General features: G+C 45.0%; 1 protein-coding gene across 1 annotated transcript in view; it reads right to left on the reverse strand.

Annotated features, from left to right (window-relative positions):
- LYST (lysosomal trafficking regulator) overlaps positions 1–26,158 on the reverse strand; it is a 393,838-nt gene that overhangs the window by 305,752 nt on the left and 61,928 nt on the right. The window contains exon 4 of the mRNA XM_075267816.1: positions 13,811–15,788. Coding sequence (XP_075123917.1) covers positions 13,811–15,788 — 1,978 coding nt within the window. The remainder of the gene's footprint in view (positions 1–13,810; positions 15,789–26,158) is intronic.

Genomic DNA, 26,158 nt, shown 5'->3' on the forward strand with positions numbered 1-26,158 from the left:
CACTATCGGCTTTCCCGATCTGTGCCCGATGTAAAGTGCTATCGGTCCCGGTACCTTAGCGCTTTAGTGTCAGAAGGGCGTTTCTGACAGCCAGGGATGCCCTTCTGCCCCGAGGCGCCTATCACGCTGTACTGTGTGAGCGAGGAGGAACGCCCCCTCCGTCTGCTCAGACAGCTCGTCCATAGAAGAGGATTATCAGGAGCGGGAGGGGGGAGTTCCTCCCCAGTCTTAGAGCACAGCGCGATAGGCGCTGCTGGGCAAAAGGGCGTCCCTGGCTAAGTGTCAAACGCCCTTCTGACTGTAAAGCGCTACGGTACCGGGACCGATAGCGCTTTACACCGGGCACAGATCGGGAAAGCTGACAGTGCGCTGAATTCAGCGCACTGTCAGCTTTCCAGCAGTATATAAAACTGCATGTGCCCGATCTGATGAAAGGTCCTCTTTAAGTTTAGAGAAATAGGAATCGGGTATAGGGATGGTCACAGTGCGGAATAGATATCAAATCAAAGGCAGTGCCATCATTTTAACAATAGTGATCCTGCTCGCCCAGGACAGCATCAGTTTAGCAAAGATAGCCAGCAGGGAGGATACCTTAGATACAAGCGGGATATAATTCGCCGAGAATAAATTAGAACTAGGGGCTATCAAGGTGATGCCTAAATATGTGATACAATCATCCTTCCATTGGTAGGGGAAGTGAAGTCAGAGATCCTCCCGCAGAGATGGGGGAATAATGATAGGTAAAATTTGGGATTTAGTAGGATTCACTTTGTAATAAAATATTCTAAAATCGTTCTAAGGCAGCAGTGGCAGCCTTCAAGGAAGGGCCTGGAGAAGTCAAAATTACATTGTCCGCATACAGGCCAATCTTATGCTGACTGTGACCAACTATGATACCCGCAATGTCCTTATCTAACCTAATGTACTCTGCCAACGGCTCCATTACAAACGCAAATATTATGGGAGAGAGGGGACAACCCTGGCGGGTACCGTTAGAGATGGGGAATGGATCGGACAGGAAGCCCAAGGACAGCACGTGAGCAGATGGACAGGAATATAAGGCCAATATTGCCGACTTAAAGGCAGGGCCAACAACAAATTTATCCAATAGGCTATCCACGTAGAGCCAATGGACCCTATCAAAGGACTATTCATCTTCTAAGGCAAGGAGCTGGGACAGTGCCCCATCATGTTCAGCTTTTTGAATGAGATCTATAAATCTGTGTGTGCCATCTGGGGCCTGCCTACCCAAGACAAACCCCACCTGGTCAGATTTGATCAACTGAGGGAGAAGATGTAACAACCGTTCAGATAAAATTTTAGCGTATAGTTTGACATCCACATTTAAAAGTGATATGGGTCTAAAGTTAGCGGGGCCGGTGGGAGATTTGCCTGGTTTCGGGAGGGTAACAATAGTTGCGGAAAGCATCTCCTCCAGAAATTGTTGGTCCTCCGACGCTCTCCTAACCACCTCCACAAGATAAGACAACAAGACATAAGAGAATTTCTTACAATAAATGCCCTAGAAGCCATCAGGGCCAGGAGATTTCAATGATGATATGGACTCCGGTACCTCCAGTTGAGTGATAGGCACAGCCAGAGATCGGGAGTGTTCAGGAGAGAGGCGAGGAAGGGTCACAGAGTGCAGGACGTCACCAATCTCCAATCTAGTGGGTTGATGTGTGCTCGGGTCGCTCTCAAGATTATACAAGGAGATATAGTAAGATCGGAATGGTTCAGCTTATGGGACAGCATTTCATGCAGGGGCATTTCATTTGCAGCATGCATCTTAACCAAATTGCATCTTAACCGAAGTGCAGATTAACCAAAGTGCACTTATACATGGCACTTAAACAGGGCACAGAACAGGCTAACCATGGCAGAACACCAGGTAAATTGCCACCTAATACAACAAGTTTTACCACATGGTATCCTATAGCTACACTGTCTCTTACTATCTTAGCCATTGTCTTCCTGCAGATCTCTCCTTCACCTCCACCACCAGTACACTCCATCCATATCAGTCCCTCTCTTCTTCCTTCTCCCATGTACAGCTCTCACACACTTTTCAGTCTCTTTAATCATCCCTTTACTTCTTTTAGCAGCGAAACCAAACATAAGCGCCCACATAAATCACTGAACCACCTTCTGTCTCTGTCCATTTTACTCCTCCTAGCTGCTGGGGACATCTCTCCTAACCCCGGCCCTCCTTCCTTCACTAACTCTTCTCCCTGCACACATAGAAGGCCTACAAACCTCATCAGTATTTACCGTGTTCCTTCTCCTCATCTCTCCCCTGTCTCTTTTAACTGCTCTCTCTGGAACGCCCGCTCAGTGTGCAACAAACTAGAATATATTAATGACTTATTCCTTAGTAAATCCCTCGGCCTGCTCGCCCTTACTGAAACTTGGATCCAGCAGGAAGACACAGCCTCCGCTGCTGCTCTGTCTCATGGTGGCCTACAATTCTCACATACCTCTAGGCCTGACAACAGGCAGGGTGGTGGGGTAGGCTTACTTCTGTCACCACAGTGCATTTTTCAGGCCATTCCACCGGTCCCCTCACTCACATTCTCCTCATTTGAAGTCCATGCTATCAGACTTTTTCGCCCACTCTCCTTACGGTTAGCTGTGATCTACCGTCCACCTGGCTCACCCTAACAATTTTTGGATCACTTTGCTTCTTGGCTTCCCCACTTTTTATCCAGTGACATTCCTACCCTCATCATGGGTGACTTTAACATCCCTATTGACACCCCTCACTCCCCAGCTGCCTCACAGTTTCTCTCATTAACCACTTCTCTTGGTCTTTCACAATGTTCTTCTTCTGCCACACATGTAGGTGGAAACACGATTGATCTTGTCTTCCATCGACTCCTCAGTTTCTAAATTTACTAACTCTGCTCTGCCCCTCTATGATCATAATCTTCTGTCTCTCACCATCAGTGCCCTCTCCCCTTCACAAGATACACCTACCCAACACACATATAGGAACTTACGTGCTATCGACACCCAGCACCTCTCAGATACTCTACAGTCCTCTCTGTCCCCCATCTCTTCAATCTCCTGTCCCAATCTGGCCACCAGTCACTATAATGAAACCCTTAAAAATGCATTGGATGAGGTGGCTCCCCCCTCCACTCGTAAATTCCCACATAGCAGGCAGCAACCCTGGCACATGCCACAGACACTATTTCTTCAGCGGTGCTCTAGGTCTGCCGAACGTCTCTGGAGAAAATCACGCTCACCTGCAGATTTCCTCCACTTCAAATTTATGCTTAAAACATATAGTTCTGCCCTTTACCTTGCCAAACAAGACTATTTCACTGCCCTCATTTCGTTTCTCTCCAGCAACCCTAAAAGGCTTTTTGAAACTTTTCACTCCTTACTCACACCAAAGGTGCAGACGCCATTCACAGACCTTAGTGCCGATGACCTGGCCACGTATTTCCATGATAAAATTGATAAGATCCGTCAGGAAATTACTGCCCAAGCCCCAGGTGGCATTTATCTCCTCACCAACCGCACTTCAGCCTGTCCATTCTCATCTTTTGAACCTGTTACAGAAGAGGAAGTCTCCCAACTACTTTCTTCATCTCGCCCTACAACCTGCAGTAGTGAACCCTTCCCCTGCTGTCACAACTTACCTTACTAAAATATTTAACGTCTCTCTCTCTTCTGGAATCTTCCCATCCTCCTTCAAGCATGCTGTTATAACTCCGCTATTGAAAAAACCCTCCCTGGACCCATCCTGTGCTGCTAACTATTGACCCGTCTCTAACCTCCCCTTCATCTCTAAACTCTTGGAACGCCTGGTCTATTCTCGTTTAATCCGCTATCTCTCTGCTTGACCCCTTACAATCTGGTTTCCGCGCTCTGCACTCTACTGAAACGGCTCTCACAAAAGTCTCCAATGATCTCCTAATGGCTAAATCCAATGGTGACTTCTCTCTTATTCTTCTGGACCTCTCTGCAGCTTTTGACACTGTTGACCATCAACTCCTCCTCACTATGCTCCGCACAGTCGGCCTCAAGGACACTGCGCTCTCCTGGTTCTCCTCTTATCTCTCAGACCGCACTTTCAGTGTATCATTTGCGGGCTCTATTTCCTCCCCGCTTTCCATTGCTGTTGGGGTTCCTCAGGGGCTCAGTCCTCGGCCCCCTGCTCTTTTCTCTCTACACAGCCCCCATTGGGCAAACCATCGCCAGATTTGGCTTCAGGTACCATCTTTATGCTGATGACACCCAATTATACACATCTTCCCGGGACATCACCCCTGCACTCATACAGAACACCAGCAACGGTCTCTCTGCTGTCTCAAATATCATGTCCTCGCTCTATCTGAAACTAGACTGAACTACTACTGTGTCCTCCATCTAATAGATCTGTCCCTGATATATCCATTGCAATCTCAGGCCTTACTATAACTCCTAGGCAGCAGGCCTGCTGCCTCGGGGTCAAGTTTGACGCAGACCTTTCCTTCACCCCTCATATTGAATCACTCGCACGTTCATGTCACCTCCACCTCAAAAACATCTCCAGAATACGCCCTTTCCTTACCAGAGATATACTAAAGACACTTATTGTCTCTCTGATTCATTCTCGCCTTGACTACTGTAACTCCTTACTAATCGGTCTTCCCCTCACTAAACTCTCCCCTCTACAATCTATTCTGAATGCAGCGGCCAGGCTCATCTATCAGTCTAGACGCTATAGCGATGCCTCTGGTCTGTGCCGGTCACTACACTGGCTGCCTATTCATTATAGAATAAAATATAAAGTTATCACTCTCATCCACAAGGCTCTCCATAATGCCGCACCTTCCTATATTTCCTCCCTCATCTCTGTCTACCCCCCAACCCGTGTTCTCCGCTCATTCAATAACCTAACACTTACATCCTCTATTATCAGAACCTCCCACGCTCGTATACAAGACTTCTCCCTAGTTGCACCACTTCTCTGGAATGCTCTACCCCGGACAATCAGATTAACTTCCAATTTCTACAGTTTCAAACGCAAACTAAAGACGCATCTGTTCAGACAGGCCTATCACAATGTCTAACGTAAACCCTTAACCCTCCTCTGTCTCCTCTCCCACATTTCCCCACATGATATGATGTCATCTCACGCTAACTGCATATGTCCAAGCTCCATCCACATGTTAAAGGACACGACTGTCGACGGCTCATAAAGTCTTATGTTTATGCAATGACAGTCACCTCTATTACAAAAGTGTCTGACCTCTGTATAAGCAATACCGCCCCTGCTACCTCGTGTCATCCCCTCTACCTCATGGATTGTAAGCTCTTGCGAGCAGGGACCTCAGTCCCATTGTGTGAAATGATTTTCTTTGTAATGTATCGTTCTGTCTGTATTTGAACCCTACAAATTGTACAGCGCTGCGGAATATGTTGGCGCTATAGAAATAAAATTTATTATTATTATATTATTATTCAGCTAGGAGACGTGGGTCGATAAATTTTGTCTCCCTGGTCATTCAGCAAATAAGCTATCCGTGACTTATGCCGAGCCTGCTTAATCTTTCTAGCCAAAAAGGCACTAGCTTTGTTGTTATGCACGTAAGCCTGACATTGAATTTTCTTAAAGGCCAAAACTTTTTTTTTTTATATTGCGAACCCCACATAGAGCTCATAATGTACATTTTTCCCTATCAGTATGTCTTTTTGAAATATGGGATGGAAATCCATGCAAACACAGGGAGAACATACAAACTCCTTGAGAATGGTTTTTTGCCCTTGGCGGGATTTGAACACCAGGACTCCAGCACTGCAAGGGTGCAGTGCTAACCACTGAGCCACCGTGTGACCCCTAAGCTCAGTCCCATCGTGTGAAATGACGTTCTTTGTTATGTATGTCTGTCTGTATCTGAACCCTATAAATTGTACAGTGCTGCGGAATATGTTGGCGCTATATAAATAAAATGTATTATTATTATTATATTATAAGCTAACAAACTCTGTAGCTGCAATTGGCACTTTCTAATCTCCGCGGAGAGAAAAGGGGTAGGGTTGGATTTATTGGATACAGACAGGGAGGCTAGGGAGCAGAGAAAAGCATCCACTTTGAATAGATTGTTCCTTCTTGGCCCTAGCGCAGGCCTGGGTAATGGGATCATGCGCCATTTGCGTAGAAGTGACATCCCCGCTTCCACGGAAGTTAGGTGTAATCAAATTTTATTGAAAGATTTTTTTTAACAAGAAATAACAAACAAATCAAGCAAATAATGAGGATAGGAGAACCCCAAAATGAAACAGGGGGCCACGCAGGGCCTCAGGGTAGAGTATACGCAAGGGGGACATCCTCTCAAGGAGGACACAGTCTTCCTAAAAATAACAAACCAAACAAAAACAAGGGAAGAAGATGGAAAGAAGAAACAGAAGAGAGAAAAAAGGAAAGGTGGAAGGAAACATGAGAACGGTAAGACTAAGTCCACGCACTAGGGACCAGAAAGGGGGGGGGGGGGGGGGGAGTTACCAGACAACCGTACAGAGCGATGGGGAATGACAAAAACCAGGAACCACCACATGAAGACAGACAGCAAAGACCGGGGAAGAGACACAGTGAGGAGATCAGGCAAACAGGGCAGAGAAATCTGAGGATTCCTGGAACTCCACCCACGGCCGCCAGAGAGCATCAAACTTTGAGGAATCGGATAGATCCATCGCCACTCCATCCTACGTACAAGGACAAATTCCTGTAACCATTCCAACTGCGGGGAGGGTGTCAGAGAACGGCCAGAGACCTTCTCGTACAGGGAAAACACAGACTTCCAAAAGGGTTGAATCTCCCCACACTCCCACCAAATATGCAAGAGAGAACCCTCCGCAGTACCACAGCGCCAACACCGGTCAGAGACCGCAGGGTAAATTTTATGGAGGAGGGTGGGGCACCGATACCATCGGGTCAGCAGTTTAAAGTTTTTCTCCTGAGCATTACAGGGCAAAGGCAGCTTGTGTGAGAGTAGGAAACAGCGATCCCAATCAGCGACAGATAGTCCTGCCCCCAAGTCAGAGTCCCAAGCCCTAACGTAAGGTGGTGGGCCCGGGGCAGCAGAATATCATAGAGGAGGGAGAGGGTCCGGGGGGGAGGGGGAGCGGGTCCCTTTAACAAATTCTCCAGAGGCGTGAGGGGGAGGGAAAGGAGAGAAGGGATCGAGCATCTGTGCCAGAAGTCAGAAAGCTGATGATATTCCAGCCAAGAAACTGGAACGTCCGGGTTGACTGACTGCAATTGGGCGAATAAAGGAAGGAAAGGGGAGAAGCCCGAGATAGAGCAGAAGCAGACATACGTAGAGGAATCCCATCCCAAGAAGCGACGGGCGGAAACACCCGGCAAGAACATCGGGTTCCTAAACAAGGGACTTAGAGGTTCCACGGAAGTTACAGAGTGGATTACCCGATTCCTTGGCACTAAGAGATTGGTGGGGAAGCCCCAGCAGTACCTGATGCCTTTATCTCCGAGAATCTTGGCGACAGGCACGAGATCCCTCCGCGCCTGCATAGTGGCTGCCGACAGGTCCGGATACAAAGAGATTGCCGAAAAGGGTGCCACTTTTCCTGGCCTCTGTGAGTATGGAGTCCTTAATGTGATAAAAATAAACTCTCATCAGGACATCTCTAGGGGCCTCAGCAGGCTCTGAACCCGCCTTGGGTATGCGGTGGGCTCTGTCCAGCTCAGTGAGATGGGGCAAAATCTTTTTGAACAGGCGTTTGATATAAGCTGGGAGGTCCTCAGAAGAAATGTCCTCAGGGATACCGCAGAGCTTTATGTTGTTACACCTGGAACGATCTTTGACATCTGCTGATTTGATCTTTAACCAGTGAACTTCCGCTTCTAAAACATTATGTACATCAACCAATTCGTTGTGTGCAACCATCTTGTGCTCGATGTGATCAGTTAGCTCTCCAAGGGAGTCAATGCTGTTCTGTAACTTGCCCACTAGGAAGGAGACACTCTTATGAATAAAAGATTACAGCAAAACTAGCATTCCCTTCAGGGTGTCACATGTAACCGGGTCCGGGGATGCCGGAAAGTCCACAACATCCTCATGGCTGAGGAGAGAGGTCTCGTTGGAGGTATCAATCGCGGCACGACCGCCCTTTTTACGTACCGGGCCTTTGCTGGATGGCAACCCTTGAGGAGACAGGCTTGAGCCTCTTTTACTGCTGTCCGCTTGCGAATGGCGGGAGTCAGTAGGTTGAGAAATAGCCACCTCAGACAAATCACTATTTTGTAGTGGAGGCAGACTACTAGTAGAGGAATGAGCAGAACTCCCTCGAGACCCGGATGGATCCACTGAGAAGAACTCAGAGATTTCTGGGGTCTCCCAAGGAAGAGGGCTTCCTCCTAGGCATGGTAAAGACACCAGAGGGCAACAATAAGAAAACCACTGTAGAGATGACCTAGAAGAGGGGTGTGAGGGCTCCTTTGATAAACGTCAGCAAAGTAAGGGTGACGCACAATGGTATTATTCCAAGCCAGCTGTGAGCCACAGAGGCGATTATGTTGCCTGGCTACTCAATCCTAGTGGAGAAGTGAGAAGAGGCACTTTGAGCAACAGAGAGAAAGTCTTTGACAATTCTATGAGCTCTGAGGGTAAATGCAGCTTCAGTAGAGGCGAGGAGCCCCCAGGGTGTTGGAGTAAGGGCTCAGCACTCACAGATGGCTCTAAAATACACTGCCAGGAGGAGTTATCCAGAAAGCTGCAGGCATACACGTGTCCATAGACTCAGCACAGGGAGGGTGAGGAGCCCCCCTGATGGATGTGTAGGGGCTCTGCACTCCCTTCCTCGGCAGGGAGCAGTAAGTCAAAAACAGTCAGCGCCAGGAGGCATAACAGAAGGTTGCTGCTGCAACTACATAAAAGTCTAAAATGGGCTCACCCAGCTCAGATGCACATCTGCATATACTCTGTAGGATTCAGAGAGCACTTGAACTCCAGGATGTCAGGCCTCCCAGGTGCTAGAAAAGATGTAGGCCGCAGGATCACTCAGGAGTGCCGGGACAATGCTGAGCAGCAGGATACCACTCTTCACAGCAAGCCCAGGGCTGGAGGAAAGCACGGGGTTTGAGGGAGCTCCCTTGATGTTATGAGACTTGTAGCAGGCTGGTGAGGCTCCAGGAGTGAGGTAGGTTGCAAGAGGCCAAGTTTGTTATCCGGCCGTGGAGTGGAGAAATAAAGGCCCCTGGTGACTGACTGAGACTTGGCAGACAGCATCGGGGAAGCTAACGGGTCAGATGGTGGTTACAGCCGCAGATACACAGTGGATTGAGGTAGCTGTAAAGGAGCTCAGCATGGACACTCCTGTTGATGGCAAGCCACGCCTCCCGGTAGACAATATTTATTAATGTATTTGTGTGACATGATTTTTTTGAAATGCAGAGCATTTCACATTTTGAAAATTACGATTTTTTTCCAAATTTCCATAAAAACTTCTATTTCTTTTTATAAATATTGATTAGAGTTTACCACTAACATGAAGTACAATGTGCCACAAAAAAAAAAAAAATCTCAAAATCACTTTTGCAAGTCAATGCATCTCAAAGTTATTGCCATATAAAGTGACACGTCCGTTTCGGAAAATGAGGTCTGCTCCTTAAGGCACTTTTGGGCTGTGTCCTTAAGGGGTTAAAGCTGCTTATCAAGAAGGAAGACCCAGCAGGAGAAGAAATGCCCTTAAAGCCCATCTCAACTAATTTGCATAAGAATTTAATATTTTCATTTTTCATGAAATATTCAGTGCAAAAAAAAAAAAAAAAAAAAAACACACGCTCCCAGAAGTTCCCTGGCTTCACTATAGAAGAAATACAGTACATCACTAACAATACCAATTCTTCTTATGAAAAATTATACAGGTTCCATGCCCTTTTGTCTCATTAACCTATATCTACTACTGCTCCTCTCCACCACTAAATACTACTTCCTCATGCACTGATCACATGTTGACACCGTTACAGGTCGGTCACCAATATTACATATCGTTACTTTCAGGTAACACTAAACTCCTTAAAGCTGGGCAGCAGACATGCATGGGTCTGTGGGCTGGATGGGGCTTGTCTGTGGGCGGGGCCGGGCAAGTGGGCAGGGTCGGGCGGAGCGTGAGAGCAGGAGACAGCGGCGTTCTGTGGCCACCCAGGGATCCCCGGTGTCTGCTTGTTCACAGCGCAGGCTGAGAGTTATCTCTGGACACTGGCAGGCTGGGGCTGCGGCAGCCCCTCCTGCCAGTGTCCGGAGATGACTCTCAGCCTGCACTGTGAACAAGCAGACACCGGGGATCCCTGGCTGCATCCCGCCATCGACCCATACATCCTTTGCGATCGACCGGTAGATCGTGATCGACGTATTGGGCACCCCTGGTCAAGGGGAACTAGGCATCACAGGATTCAGAAGAATCATACACATCTGAACTTGAGAAAGGAGTATGTGACCATGAAACACTTTGTGCTGTTCTGTATATATACTGAAATAAAGGTTTTCTGTGACCTGACAACTTGGAGTGCGTGGAGTACCTATCTGGAGATTTTACTCTTCGAGGAGTTTAATGGACGTATGGCTGCAGGATCAGATATAATAGGCATGTATTTATGGTAGGGTTCATTATTAGTGGGTGATGATCATGCCACTATCGGGCTAAAGTTTATACTGATCATATCCACTTTTTGTGCCAAGTTGTTGTTTATTTCAGATTAAATAGGGTAAAATCCCTACTTAATGTTTTCAAATGAATACCAAGACTGGCGTTTCATACAAAACTCTTATAGAGGACCTTTACCACTTCAACTACAAATTGTTGCATCTTTCAGTAGGTACCAGTCCACTTCTTCCTAGCCCGTACTGTTGCTGAGCAATCAGTGCTATTAGTTTCAGCATCCAATATGCTAATTAGGATCTCTACTGTCTACTCTTTGGTCCTAGACTGTAGTGTAAAAATACCTGAAAGGAACCTTCACTTTGAAAAAGATTTCCAATCCTTAAAAATATGCAAATTGTTAAAACACACAAGGATTTTACTATCGTACTATAAGCTGTTGAAGTGACTCTTCTGTAGCTGAGGCCACATACCGAAAAGAGTTGCATTTCTTTAGATTTTCTTTTTTTGAGCCAAAGCCAAGACTATCTTCAAAAGGAATGGTAAAAAAAAACAAAAAAAAACAAACCTCATACTTCCTCCTGTTAAATTCACAACTAGCTTTGGCTCAAAAAGGATTTTCGTGTCTTTCATTTATTTTTATTTTTTAAGCGCAAACAAAAAACACGTGTCTTGTGACACCATAATGGTGCCTGCACATGGTGAGTCCGAGCAAACATAAACCCATAAGAATTACCACTGCTGGTCTGCACCTGTATACTTCATTTTTCAAGACACAAGTTTACAGTCATGGCCAAAAGTTTTGAGAATGATACAAATATTAATTTCTACAAAGTCTACTGCTTCAGTTTTCCTAATGGCAATTTGCATATACTCCAGAATGTTATAAAGAGTGATCAGCTTAACAGCAATTACTTGCAAAGTCAATATTTGCCTAGAAAATCAACTTTATCCCCCAAAACACATTTCAACATCATTGCAGCCCTGCCTTAAAAGGACCAGCTAACATCGTTTCAGTGATTGCTCCATTAACACAGGTGTGGGTGTTGATGAGGACAGGGCTGGAGATCAATCTGTCATGATTAAGTAAGAATGACACCACTGGACACTTTAAAAGGAGGATGGTGCTTGGCATCATTGTTTCTCTTCTGTTAACCATGGTTATCTCTAAAGAAACATGTGCAGTCATCATTGCACTGCACAAATATGGCCTAACAGGGAAGAGTATCGCAGCTAGAAAGATTGCACCTCAGTCAACAATCTATCGCATCATCAAGAACTTCAAGGAGAGAGGTTCCATTGTTGGCAAAAAGGCTCCAGGGCGCCTAAGAAAGACCAGCAAGCGCCAGAACCGTCTCTTAAAAGTGTTTCAGCTGCGGGATCCGGCTACCAGCAGTGCAGAGCTTGCTCAGGAATGGCAGCAGGCAGGTGTGAGTGCATCTGCACACACTGTGAGGTGGAGACTCTTGGAGCAAGGCCTGGTCTCAAGGAGAGCAGCAAAGAAGCCACTTCTCTCCAGAAAAAACATCAGGGACAGACTGATATTCTGCAAAAGGTACATGGAGTGGACTGCTGAGGACTGGGGTAAAGCGATTTTCTCTGATGAATCCCCTTTTCGATTGTTTGGGACATCTGGAAAACAGCTTATTTGGAGAAGACTAGGTGAGCGCTACCACTAGTCTTGTCTCATGCCAACTGTAAAGCATCCTGAAACCATTCATGTGTGGGGTTGCTTCTCAGCCAAGGGAATCGTCTCTCACAGTCTTGTCTAAAAACACAGCCATGAATAAAGAATGGTACCAGAATGTCCTCCAAGATCAACTTCTCTCAACTGTCCAAGAGCAGTTTGGCGATCAACAATGCCTTTTCCAGCATGATGGAGCACCTTGCCATAAAGCAAAGGTGATAACTAAATGGCTCAGGGAACAAAACATAGAGATTTTGGGTCCATGGCCTGGAAACTCCCCAGATCTTAATCCCATTGAGAACTTGTGGTCAATCATCAAGAGACGAGTGGACAAACAAAAACCTACAAATTCTGACAAAATGCAAGCATTGATTGTGCAAGAATGGACTGCTATCAGTCAGGATTTGGTCCAGAAGTTGATTGAGAGCATGCCAGGAAGAATTGCAGAGGTCCTGAAGAAGAAGGGTCAACACTGCAAATATTGACTTGCTGCATTAACTCATTCTAACTGTCAATATAAGCTTTTGTTACTCATAATATGATTGCAATTATATTTCTGTATGTGATAAAAACTTCTGACACACATAAAAACCAGAGGGCAGCAGATCATGTGAAAATATAATGTTTGTGTCATTCTCAAAACTTTTGGCCATGACTGTAGGTGCAATACAGCCAATAATGGAAATCTGCATGCAATAACTGTGGGTTGGGAGCATCATATATAGGCACCAGGTTTTCAGAGTCACATAATAAAACACCTGCTATTTATCTCTTGCTTGTGATATTCTATACTCTGATCACATGGTTATCTACCCTTTTCTTCTGACTGTTGTAGCAGAGGTCATACCTCCATGTCTTCCTTCATTAGAAGCATCATAATTATTAGGATCACCTTTTGCTGGGCTCAATTACTTTAGTGGGTATTGTGTGAAACTTATTATTGTAGAAACTTAAAATGGTACTAGATTTTTTTCAGATAGAGACTATCTGTATATTATTGCATTTAGACCAGTATTTGGAAGACTAGCAGGCTCAGCATTAAATTCAATAAATATAATGTAACTCATCATGCTAATAGCCTTTGGTTAAACTTACTGAACTAATTAAATTTTGATATTACATACTGTACATATTAACCAAATGGAAATGTATGCCAAAAGTGATGATTTTGATAGAAATTAAAAAAGAACTTTTACCACATCCAGCAACCATTCCTGGGTAATAAGGGTTCTTTTCTTCACCCAATATATTAATTAGACTTTCTACTCTTTGGTGGGTGGTCCTGGGCTGTAGTAGACAGCATGAGTATGCCCACTTGCAGAAAAGAGTCTAATTGGCATATTACTTAAACTAACAAATGATTGCTTGGGAATGGTGGGTGCTAGAGAAAACAATACAACTACAGTGGTATCAGTGGAGTGACGCTTATTAGAGAATGCAAAAAGTTAAAAGTTGTCAAAGGTCCTCTTTAATAATAAAAGCAAAAAAAATAAAAAAAAATAAATCACTAACCTGAATTTCAGCAACTCCGGTAAACTTTTTAAATAAACTTTAAGTACTTGCAGTAAACAGAATTCCTGGTTGTCAGCTGACTGGCTAGACAATGTAGAAATGCCATACTGTTGGCAGTGATGAATAATTTCCACTCCTCTTTGTAAAATTCCACCGAAAATAAGAGTATATAACTTCTGCTGAATAACTTTATTTCCGTCTTGAATTAAATTGCAAATATGGCTAGAAATATGCAAGCTTAGCTGTAATTCTTTGCTAAATACAAGTTCCTGGTAAGCTTCTAGAGAATCCCACTTCCACATCATATCTTCAGATCCTCCACATGGCAAAACACCTTGTAACCTGTAAGGCATGCTGCACAAACTTGTTACAGAATTCACATCAGATTTCCCTGGAAACATACTCTGTAAGTCTGTTAAACGATCACTGTCCACCACACAAACGTTACAAGAAGCTTGCTTCATAACGTTGGATATTTTACCTCCACCCAGCTGATTCAGTAAAAAATCTGCAAGAATACTTAGTATGTGCTGCTGCATATTTTTTAAGGCTGGCAATTTAAAAGCATAAAGAAGTGGTGTGATAACTGATAAAGGATCCATACAACAACAAATTCCAGCATTCTGGATTCCGAAGAGAATTTGCAGGTATGTTTTTGTCGCTGATACTTTCTCAAGTAACCGCAAGCAATGAAGGGAACACACTGCTATGCAACACCTTCTTGCAGAATAGGAAATTTCTCTACATGTACTTTCAAAGATTTCATTTTTGAACAGAGAGATGGGAAGACCTGAAAGGTCTCTGTGGTGGTGCATGAAATGAGAGAACTCACATCTCCGATGCCTTTTCCTTGTACACATTGATTTATGGAGTTGTTCAGATTTTACCTTCTTTATTACATTGACAATTTTTAATACACTACTAATGAGAATAAAGACATGGTCAGAAGCTTCTGAATGCAGATTTTCATACTGTAGCCCTATAGATTCTATTTGAAGGACTGCATTTTCAAAAAGATCAAAGCCACTATAATGTATGAAGTCATGTAAAAGTTCTATACATTGACTAAAATAGAGAGCATTCGGTGCTGCACATTTGAGACCAGAGAGTATAATCCGAAAAACACCTTCAAGGAGTTCCACAATAAAAAAAGCTTGATGTTTATAGCTACACAAATTGACATTCTCCAAAGGATCTTGTAATACTTGGTGTGTTTCGCGATTTTTAACAGAGTAAGATTTTAGCTTCAAAGAGGTTCGTAATAAATCAATAAGATTACTCCTAAGATTATCAGGCATCACATCCTTCTCGACAATATCTACAGACAGAAGACTTATGACTGTATGCAACAGCATTCGCTGGATTGATGCAACAGGTTCCTCAGTCCAACCGTGTACTTGTGTTAGCTTGCCATAAGCACAATAATCACCAATTTCAGATATAAATTCTGTTAATGCTGGAATAACGCAAGTTGAAAACATGGAACTAAGATTCAGCATTATATCAAACTTGCAAACTTTTTCAAGTAAAGACAAAAGGATCTGACAAAGATTAAAGGGTGAAAAATCCTTATTTGATATGGAAGTAGTTTCTTCTAATGGATTCATTTCTATCGACATCTTAGAGAATGAGTCGTTTAAATCTGTTTGGAGTTCCCCCTTTTCTTGAGAACTCTCAGCTATTTTAGGATCGAAGACACATATAGATACTGGTTTTCCAAATGGTTTTCTCAGCTTCACCAATGAGGAGGATTTTTCTTGTACAGTAGTCTCAGAATCTGATGAAGAGAATGATCTTTGCTCATCATTCACTGAATAACGAATTTTTGTGTGACGTCTTTGTTTATGCTGCAGCAAAGTATTTGAGCTATGACTAAAGTCTGGATGGGAGGTTTCTTCAGTAGCTAGCCTTAGATGAGGTAATGGCAATATTTCACTGATGGCAAATGTTTCCAGTTCATTGGAAAACAGGTTAGACACTGAAATATACAAATTTAAAACAGATATCAAAACATTGAATAGGCTTAATAGGAATATGTCCTCAAAAAATGACAGTACATAAACCACAATTATAGGAATAAACCATGTCTAACTAGTACAAGGAGTACTTTTAATAAGAATCATTGTGAATGTTTCTTCATTCTTCTAGAATATGTACAAATAACCTGTCTAACGCTAGGTTCACAATAGTGTTTGGGTTCCTATTTTTCGGGTCTGTTTGGGTACCTGAAAAACGGAAACACAACACTCTTAAAAAGTGGTTATTCACTGAGATAGACTATAATAGGGTCCGACGGGTTTCCACTTGAAAATATGGAAAGAAAAATCCTGCTTGCAGGATTTTTCTATCTGCATTTTTCAAGCGGAATGGGAAACCGAATCCTCAAACGGAAATTCAGCGCTAGTGTGAGCCTAGTGTTAGATACCAAACCAACTATACTTGTGCAAGGTGTGTTTATTGTGAACACAGTCACAAGAAAAACAAACTACACTCTTTGAATATGGTGGTATTATGTATCAGAACATAATTAATATAAAACAAAGAGACGCAAGAATCAAGCTGTGTAATGATAGCATCTCTAAATATAAGAAATTATAGGAACTAGTTGATAGAGAGCAGTAGAATAAGCTGTTTAAATCTTAAACAGTAAAAAAGATAAATCCCAGGCACCTAAGCGTCTTCACCAGCTTTAGTTTCAAAGCCAAATGGACTTTTGCTAAAAATGGGGCCCAAGTTATCACCACAGAAACTGGTATAAAAAATTAAAGCTGCGGAAACTGAAATGTAACCTAAACCCAAGATAATCTCACAAGACAGATAAAAACAAGGGAGATGATTTATAACAGTGAAAAGGTCCAAGCCAAAAGTCAATACTAGAGGTAACGTCAGAGCAAAAAAAAATTAAAAAGCAGATATCCATTAACAATCATTAGGTTAATATTGAAGCAGTCCTGCATAAATTATCCTAGTATAGGAGCATCAATAAAGTGGATGAGAAGGAACAGGGTTTAAATATCTATTCTCGGCTGCTAATCGGATCAGCATAAGAGAGCCCTAAAAGTGCAGACACTTCACAGGTTGGTATGATAACCTTAAAGTAACTGCAGCTAAACTGAGATTCACAACAGCTAAGGGCTCGTTCATATCTGCGCCCGGTCTCCGTTCTGTAGGTTTCTGTTTCCTGCACAAAACAGAGGCAGGAGACGGACACCTGCAGGACTCTTTCAAACTCATTCATTTGAATGGGTTTGAAAGATGTCCGGCCGTGAGCGGCGGTGAGCTTTTTATGCTCTCTGCCGCGAAACCGTTTTTTTTTTTTTTTTTTTTTTAAACCGGACACAGAGTCGGACATGCAGTACTCTGTGTCAGATTTTAAGAAAACGGTTTCGCGGCGGAGAGCATAAAACGCTCATCACTACTCACGGCCGGACCCGATCTGACAGGTTTCCGTCTTCTGCATGCAAAAGACGGAAACCACAGAACGGACTGCCGAATACTAGTGTGAACCTAGCGTTACAGGACACTGACACAGTTTCAATACATGCTAAAGGTGCAAGTCATTCTTTTCCTGCTCTACTATTCTCTAACATGTAGGCTGCAAGCTTTCACACCTGTGGCCAACAAAATACTAACCACAGCTATGACATCATCTTGCCAGGCAGGCAGACATGATAACATCACAAAATTGTGCCTCTGGGGTTCATACATCTTGTGGTCACGATATCTTGCAGGCCTGAAATGACTTGCAGAATTCAACTTAACCATAAAGAGGTGGCAGAGACTTCATGTACAAGGGAACTGAAGGTAGCCAAGTTTATGATTTTTTTTATTGCACACTTTAGGGGTCGTTATTAAAATACAGGGCCTGATTAATATAGGAGACAATAATAAAAGAGCTTCAATTATGTAAGGGCACACTGGGTGTAATAGTAATTTAAAGGGGTCATTATAAATAAAAGAGGAACCGCAGAGATAATATTGATTTAAGAGCACATCAGGCGCATACTGTAATTAACAGAAAAGAGTACAGGGGATGTTATCAATCGCTGGAGAAGAGGGAAGTGTGGATTTAAGGTGGCACTCAGGCATTACTGATTTAGGTAAGCATGGAGAATTATTAAATAGCAGGCAAACAGATGGCATCAATCATCTTCCAAGGGCTTTATTTATATTATATACACTTTAAGAAAAAAACACCAAACAACACAGAATTGATAGACATCTTAAATGATATGCAAATGATAAAGACAAATAGAAAAAAAAAATCTAAACATCTTGATTTATTCATTTTCCAGTATGACTGCCACACAGAAACACACTAATACACCTTGACATACTATCAATGGTTGTCTGAGGAATGAAATGCAAAGCTGTATGCATTTGTGCATGCAAATCATCAAGATTGACTGCTGGCAGCTCCCTCTGCAACTGCAGATCAATGACATCCTAGATGTACATAATGGGAGGCATATCCAGATATGTCGCAGGCCATGGTAGCACGTTTAGACCATGCAGGCTTCTCACAAGTTGCATTGCCCTGTCTAAAATTAGCTCCTTGGACATCTTAAAGAAATGACTGTTTTATGAGCAGGTGTAGTGGTTAGTGTACTGTCAGGGTCTGGGGTTGCTAGTTGGGGTGGCAGACACACAAAAGCCCAGTTTCTTTAGTCCAAAACAAAGGTAGCGTTTATTTTCACTCAAAAAGGTAGTGCAGCAACAAAAGGAAACAATACAAAAATAAATACCTGCCTGGCTAGGCTCTAAGGGGGCGTTCACACTACCGTCGGTGTCCGACAGGTAGTGTCCGCTCAAAATCTGTCACGGACATTAGGAGCGGACACTAGCTGTGTCCGTGACACCTGTCATTTATTTGAATGGGCATCGGGTGCGTTCTTTTGCACTCCGTGCCCGTCCTTCCCTGTCCGCAAGTGAAGATGTCCTACTTCTCAAGCGGACAGAAAAACCCTGCATGCAAATGTGGCAAATGTCTGCAACATCTGTTCAGCCGTTTCCAACACAGAAGCTGCTCAGGCACTGACATAAGAACACCCCTCTAATCCAAATGACCAGATGTAGCAGAGCTTAGGAAGTGCTGTAACACAGCGGAGTACGCTCTCCATATGCAGAGATGTACATACAACTCAGTATGCTGCGCATATGTAGCAATATAGCAGAGCCGAGACGTGGAAGCAAGCTGATCATCCACAACAGCAACTGGCTAAATATAAGCGGCTCAGCGCCAACACCAACCCACAGACAAAGTCGCGGGCAGATGCTAGTATATAATAATTTCCCCTTATAACAGACCTCTTATATTTAAGTTTCCTCCCTTATAAATAGGCTTCCTGATATATAACAGTCGCACCCTTATAAATAATACTTTGCCATTTATATTAACACTCCCGCTTATACATAATAGCCCCTATTATTACCCCCCCCTTATAACAACCCACCTTGTATATATTAGCCCCCTTACTAACAGCCCAGCATTATACAAACTTGGACAAAATTGTGGGTATCTCTCGTTTAATGAAAGAAAAACCCACAATGGTCACAGAAATAACTTAAATCTGAAAGTAATAGTAAATGAAAATTGTTGTCAAGCCAGAAAGCTTCTGGGAGAATGTCCTATGGATAGATGAGACAAAAATCGATGTTTTTGGCATGGCACATAAGCTCTGTGTTCACAGACGGAAAAATGAAGCATATGTTGAAAGGTAGAGATGAGCGAACACTGTTCGGAACGGAAGTTCCGAACAGCACGCTCACATAGAAATGAATGGAAGCGGCCGGCCGCCGGCAAAGTCTGCGTGCCAGGTGCTTCCATTCATTTGTATGGGAGCATGCTGTTCGGATTGGCTGATCCGAACAGTGTTCGCTCATCTCTATTGAAAGGATCACTGTTCCTACTGTGAGACATGGGGAGGCTCTTATTTTCTGGGTCTGCTTTGCTGCATCTGGCACAGGGTGAATCTTGAATCTGTGCAGGGTACAATGAAATCTCTAAACTATCAAGGGATTCTAGAGAGAAATGTGCTGTCAGAAAGCTTGGTCTCAGTTGCAGGTCTTGAGTCTAGCAATAGGATAATGACCCAAAACACACAGCTAAAAACACCCACAAATGGCTAAGAGGAAAACATTGGACTATTCTGATGTGGCCTTTTAGGAGCCCTGACCTAAATCCTTTTGAGCATCTTTGGAAGGAGCTGAAATATGCCATCTAGAAAAGGCACCCTTCAAATCCGAGACAACTGGAGCAGTTTGATCATGAGAAGTGGGCCAAAATCCCTGTTGAGAGAAGCAGGAGTGCAGAAGTCTCTTTGCAGAAATCTCATTAACTGGTACAGGAATCGTTTGATTGCAGCGATTGCCTCAAAATATTAAATTAAGGAAACCATTTCTGTCCAGGCCACTTTAATGAGTTTTATTTTTTTTTATTTTTTAATTCTGTTGAAGCATGGTTGAAAAGCAATGTCTGACATTCAGTTCATTTTTATAGAATTTTTAATTATTACTTTTGTCAGATTAAAGTTATTTCTGTGACCATTGTGGGTTTTTATTTCATTAAACAAGGGGTACCAACAAATTTGTCCACGTGTGTATGTATAAATTTGTTTTTTTAATGTCATGATCCACCCACCCTGCTTTCATTGCAGAGTCAAGACAAATTTTTTTTATTTTCCAAAGTCAACCGGGGGTTAAAGGGGTTGTCCCATCACAAGGATCCTATCTATACTGCTTGTTAACCACATAAAGGACCGCTGTACCTAAATTTACAGCCTGCGGTCCAGGTACCTAAAGACCGGACTATTGCCGAAATACGTCCTGTCTTTAGGTACCTTCCTGGCGGGGGGGGGGGGGGGGGGGGGGGGCAGGGGTTAGGTGTTACTAACACCTAACCCTCCCCCCCCCCCCCCTCAATAACGTCCAGTCGGAACAGAGTCCGACTGGACGTTTTAACCCTTTCGATCGTGCCGTGAAACATAGAAAGGGATCCGCCGAAAAATTAACCCGATCGGCACCCCCCCCCCCCCCCCCGGCGAGATCGTGGGGTGCCGATATCAGCAAAAGGTAGCCTGGGGTCTGGCCAGTGACCCCAGATTACCGGAGCCCCCACATACCTGGTGATCCTGCCGGGCGATTGAGGAAGTGAGTGATGTGTCTCACTTCCTCTGTAGCTTGCAGGACACTGAATGCTATGTCCTGCAAGCTACAATGCAAAAATCAGTTGATGCTTTCATCAAAGCATCAACTGATTCAAGTGTCCTAAATGGACACATGAAAAAGTAAAAAAAAAAAAAAAAAAAAAAAAAAAACACAATAAAATAAAGTGTATAAAAATTTTTTATAAAGTTATAAAGCCCCAAAATCTCTTTTTTTCTATAGAAAATGAATTATATAAAAAAAAACATGGATGCGGACCAGATGGCCAGGCCCCTTGGCTGAGAAGCAGCCCCACAGCATGATGCTGCCACTACCATGCTTGACTGTAGGGATGGTATTCTTGGGGTCGTATGCAGTGCCATCCAATCTCCAAACGTCATGTGTGTGGTTGGCACCAAAGATCTCCATCTTGGTCTCATCAGACCAGAGAACCTTGAACCAGTCTGTCTCAGAGTCCTCCAAGTGATCATGAGCAAACTGTAGACGAGCCTTGACATGACGCTTTGAAAGTAAAGGTACCTTACGGGCTCGTCTGGAACGGAGACCATTGCGGTGGAGTACGTTACTTATGGTATTGACTGAAAACAATGTCCCCACTGCCATGAGAGCTTCCCAGAGCTCCTTCCTTGTTGTCCTTGGGTTAGCCTTGACTCTTCGGACAAGCCTGGTCTCGGCACGGGAGGAAACTTTCAAAGGCTGTCCAGGCCTTGGAAGGCTAACAGTAGTTCCACAAGCCTTCCACTTCCGGATGATGCTCCCAACAGTGGAGACAGGTAGGCCCAACTCCTTGGAAAGGGTTTTGTACCCCTTGCCAGCCTTGTGACCCTCCACGATCTTGTCTCTGATGGCCTTGGAATGCTCCTTTGTCTTTCCCATGTTGACCATGTATGAGTGCTGTTCACAAGTTTGGGGAGGGTCTTAAATAGTCAGAAAAGGCTGGAAAAAGAGATAATTAATCCAAACATGTGAAGCTCATTGTTCTTTGTGCCTGAACTACTTCTTAATACTTTAGGGGAACCAAACAGAATTCTGGTGGTTTGAGGGGTTGAATAATAAATGACCCTCTGAATAGAGATGAGCGAACACTAAAATGTTCGAGGTTCGAAATTCGATTCGAACAGCCGCTCAATGTTCGTGTGTTCGAACGGGTTTCGAACCCCATTATAGTCTATGGGGAACAGATACTCGTTAAGGGGGAAACCCAAATCCGTGTCTGGAGGGTCACCAAGTCCACTATGACACCCCAGGAAATGATGCCAACACCTCTGGAATGACACTGGGACAGCAGGGGAAGCATGTCTGGGGGCATCTAACACACCAAAGACCCTCTATTACCCCAACATCACAGCCTAACAACTACACACTTTACACACTCAATACCACCTCTCTGACAGTAGGAAAACACCTTGAAACATGTGTATTTGGCACTTGCAGTGAGGAGAGCTTGTCACCAGCAGTGAATTTGGCCCTTGTAGTAAGTTGAGGTTGGCACCAACATTTGTTTTGAAAATCAGGGTGGATTGAGCCTCTAACCAGCAGAGTTTGGGCAAATTCATGGTGGAGGGAGCCTCTAAAAACCCCAGTTTGGACCAATTCATGGTGGAGGGAGCCTCTAACCAGCCCAGTTTGGGCAAATTCATGGTGGAGGGAGCCTCTAAAAAACCCAGTTTGGACCAATTCATGGTGGAGGGAGCCTCTAACCAGCCCAGTTTGGGCAAATTCATGGTGGAGGGAGCCTCTAACCAGCCCAGTTTGGACCAATTAATGGTGGAGGGAGCCTCTAACCAGCCCAGTTTGGACCAATTAATGGTGGAGGGAGCCTCTAACCACCCCAGTTTGGACCAATTCATGGTGGAGGGAGCCTCTAAACAGCCCAGTTTGGGCAAATTCATGGTGGAGGGAGCCTCTAAAAAACCCAGTTTGGACCAATTCATGGTGGAGGGAGCCTCTAACCAGCCCAGTTTGGACCAATTAATGGTGGAGGGAGCCTCTAAACAGCCAAGTTTGGACCAATTCATGGTGGAGGGAGCCTCTAAAAACCCCAGTTTGGACCAATTCATGGTGGAGGGAGCCTCTAACCAGCCCAGTTTGGGCAAATTCATGGTGGAGGGAGCCTCTAAACAGCCCAGTTTGGGCAAATTCATGGTGGAGGGAGCCTCTAACCAGCCCAGTTTGGACCAATTAATGGTGGAGGGAGCCTCTAACCAGCCCAGTTTGGACCAATTAATGGTGGAGGGAGCCTCTAACCAGCCCAGTTTGGACCAATTCATGGTGGAGGGAGCCTCTAACCACCCCAGTTTGGACCAATTCATGGTGGAGGGAGCCTCTAACCAGCCCAGTTTGGACCAATTCATGGTGGAGGGAGCCTCTAAAAAACCCAGTTTGGACCAATTCATGGTGGAGGGAGCCTCTAAACAGCCCAGTTTGGGCAAATTCATGGTGGAGGGAGCCTCTAAACAGCCCAGTTTGGGCAAATTCATGGTGGAGGGAGCCTCTAACCAGCCCAGTTTGGACCAATTAATGGTGGAGGGAGCCTCTAACCAGCCCAGTTTGGACCAATTAATGGTGGAGGGAGCCTCTAACCACCCCAGTTTGGACCAATTCATGGTGGAGGGAGCCTCTAAAAACCCCAGTTTGGACCAATTCGTGGTGGAGGGAGCCTCTAACCAGCCCAGTTTGGGCAAATTCATGGTGGAGGGAGCCTCTAAACAGCCCAGTTTGGGCAAATTCATGGTGGAGGGAGCCTCTAAAAAACCCAGTTTGGACCAATTCATGGTGGAGGGAGCCTCTAAACAGCCAAGTTTGGACCAATTCATGGTGGAGGGAGCCTCTAAACAGCCAAGTTTGGACCAATTCATGGTGAAGGGAGCCTCTAAAAACCCGTTTGGACCAATTCATGGTGGAGGGAGCCTCTAACCAGCCCAGTTTGGGCAAATTCATGGTGGAGGGAGCCTCTAAACAGCCCAGTTTGGGCAAATTCATGGTGGAGGGAGCCTCTAACCAGCCCAGTTTGGACCAATTAATGGTGGAGGGAGCCTCTAACCAGCCCAGTTTGGACCAATTAATGGTGGAGGGAGCCTCTAACCAGCCCAGTTTGGACCAATTAATGGTGGAGGGAGCCTCTAACCACCCCAGTTTGGACCAATTCATGGTGGAGGGAGCCTCTAACCAGCCCAGTTTGGGCAAATTCATGGTGGAGGGAGCCTCTAAACAGCCCAGTTTGGGCAAATTCATGGTGGAGGGAGCCTCTAAAAAACCCAGTTTGGACCAATTCATGGTGGAGGGAGCCTCTAAACAGCCAAGTTTGGACCAATTCATGGTGGAGGGAGCCTCTAAAAACCCGTTTGGACCAATTCATGGTGGAGGGAGCCTCTAACCAGCCCAGTTTGGGCAAATTCATGGTGGAGGGAGCCTCTAAACAGCCCAGTTTGGGCAAATTCATGGTGGAGGGAGCCTCTAACCAGCCCAGTTTGGACCAATTAATGGTGGAGGGAGCCTCTAACCAGCCCAGTTTGGACCAATTAATGGTGGAGGGAGCCTCTAACCAGCCCAGTTTGGACCAATTAATGGTGGAGGGAGCCTCTAACCACCCCAGTTTGGACCAATTCATGGTGGAGGGAGCCTCTAACCAGCCCAGTTTGGGCAAATTCATGGTGGAGGGAGCCTCTAACCAGCCCAGTTTGGACCAATTAATGGTGGAGGGAGCCTCTAACCAGCCCAGTTTGGACCAATTAATGGTGGAGGGAGCCTCTAACCACCCCAGTTTGGACCAATTCATGGTGGAGGGAGCCTCTAAACAGCCAAGTTTGGACCAATTCATGGTGGAGGGAGCCTCTAAAAACCCCAGTTTGGACCAATTCATGGTGGAGGGAGCCTCTAACCAGCCCAGTTTGGGCAAATTCATGGTGGAGGGAGCCTCTAAACAGCCCAGTTTGGGCAAATTCATGGTGGAGGGAGCCTCTAAAAAACCCAGTTTGGACCAATTCATGGTGAAGGGAGCCTCTAAAAACCCGTTTGGACTAATTCATGGTGGAGGGAGCCTCTAACCAGCCCAGTTTGGGCAAATTCATGGTGGAGGGAGCCTCTAACCAGCCCAGTTTGGGCAAATTCATGGTGGAGGGAGCCTCTAAACAGCCCAGTTTGGGCAAATTCATGGTGGAGGGAGCCTCTAACCAGCCCAGTTTGGACCAATTAATGGTGGAGGGAGCCTCTAACCAGCCCAGTTTGGACCAATTAATGGTGGAGGGAGCCTCTAACCAGCCCAGTTTGGACCAATTAATGGTGGAGGGAGCCTCTAACCACCCCAGTTTGGACCAATTCATGGTGGAGGGAGCCTCTAACCAGCCCAGTTTGGACCAATTCATGGTGGAGGGAGCCTCTAAAAAACCCAGTTTGGACCAATTCATGGTGGAGGGAGCCTCTAAACAGCCCAGTTTGGGCAAATTCATGGTGGAGGGAGCCTCTAAACAGCCCAGTTTGGGCAAATTCATGGTGGAGGGAGCCTCTAACCAGCCCAGTTTGGACCAATTAATGGTGGAGGGAGCCTCTAACCAGCCCAGTTTGGACCAATTAATGGTGGAGGGAGCCTCTAACCACCCCAGTTTGGACCAATTCATGGTGGAGGGAGCCTCTAAACAGCCAAGTTTGGACCAATTCATGGTGGAGGGAGCCTCTAAAAACCCCAGTTTGGACCAATTCATGGTGGAGGGAGCCTCTAACCAGCCCAGTTTGGGCAAATTCATGGTGGAGGGAGCCTCTACACAGCCCAGTTTGGGCAAATTCATGGTGGAGGGAGCCTCTAAAAAACCCAGTTTGGACCAATTCATGGTGGAGGGAGCCTCTAAACAGCCAAGTTTGGACCAATTCATGGTGGAGGGAGCCTCTAAACAGCCAAGTTTGGACCAATTCATGGTGAAGGGAGCCTCTAAAAACCCGTTTGGACCAATTCATGGTGGAGGGAGCCTCTAACCAGCCCAGTTTGGGCAAATTCATGGTGGAGGGAGCCTCTAAACAGCCCAGTTTGGGCAAATTCATGGTGGAGGGAGCCTCTAACCAGCCCAGTTTGGACCAATTAATGGTGGAGGGAGCCTCTAACCAGCCCAGTTTGGACCAATTAATGGTGGAGGGAGCCTCTAACCACCCCAGTTTGGACCAATTCATGGTGGAGGGAGCCTCTAACCAGCC

Source organism: Leptodactylus fuscus, chromosome 3 (genome assembly GCF_031893055.1).
Source record: "Leptodactylus fuscus isolate aLepFus1 chromosome 3, aLepFus1.hap2, whole genome shotgun sequence".
Lineage (NCBI taxonomy): Eukaryota > Metazoa > Chordata > Amphibia > Anura > Leptodactylidae > Leptodactylus > Leptodactylus fuscus.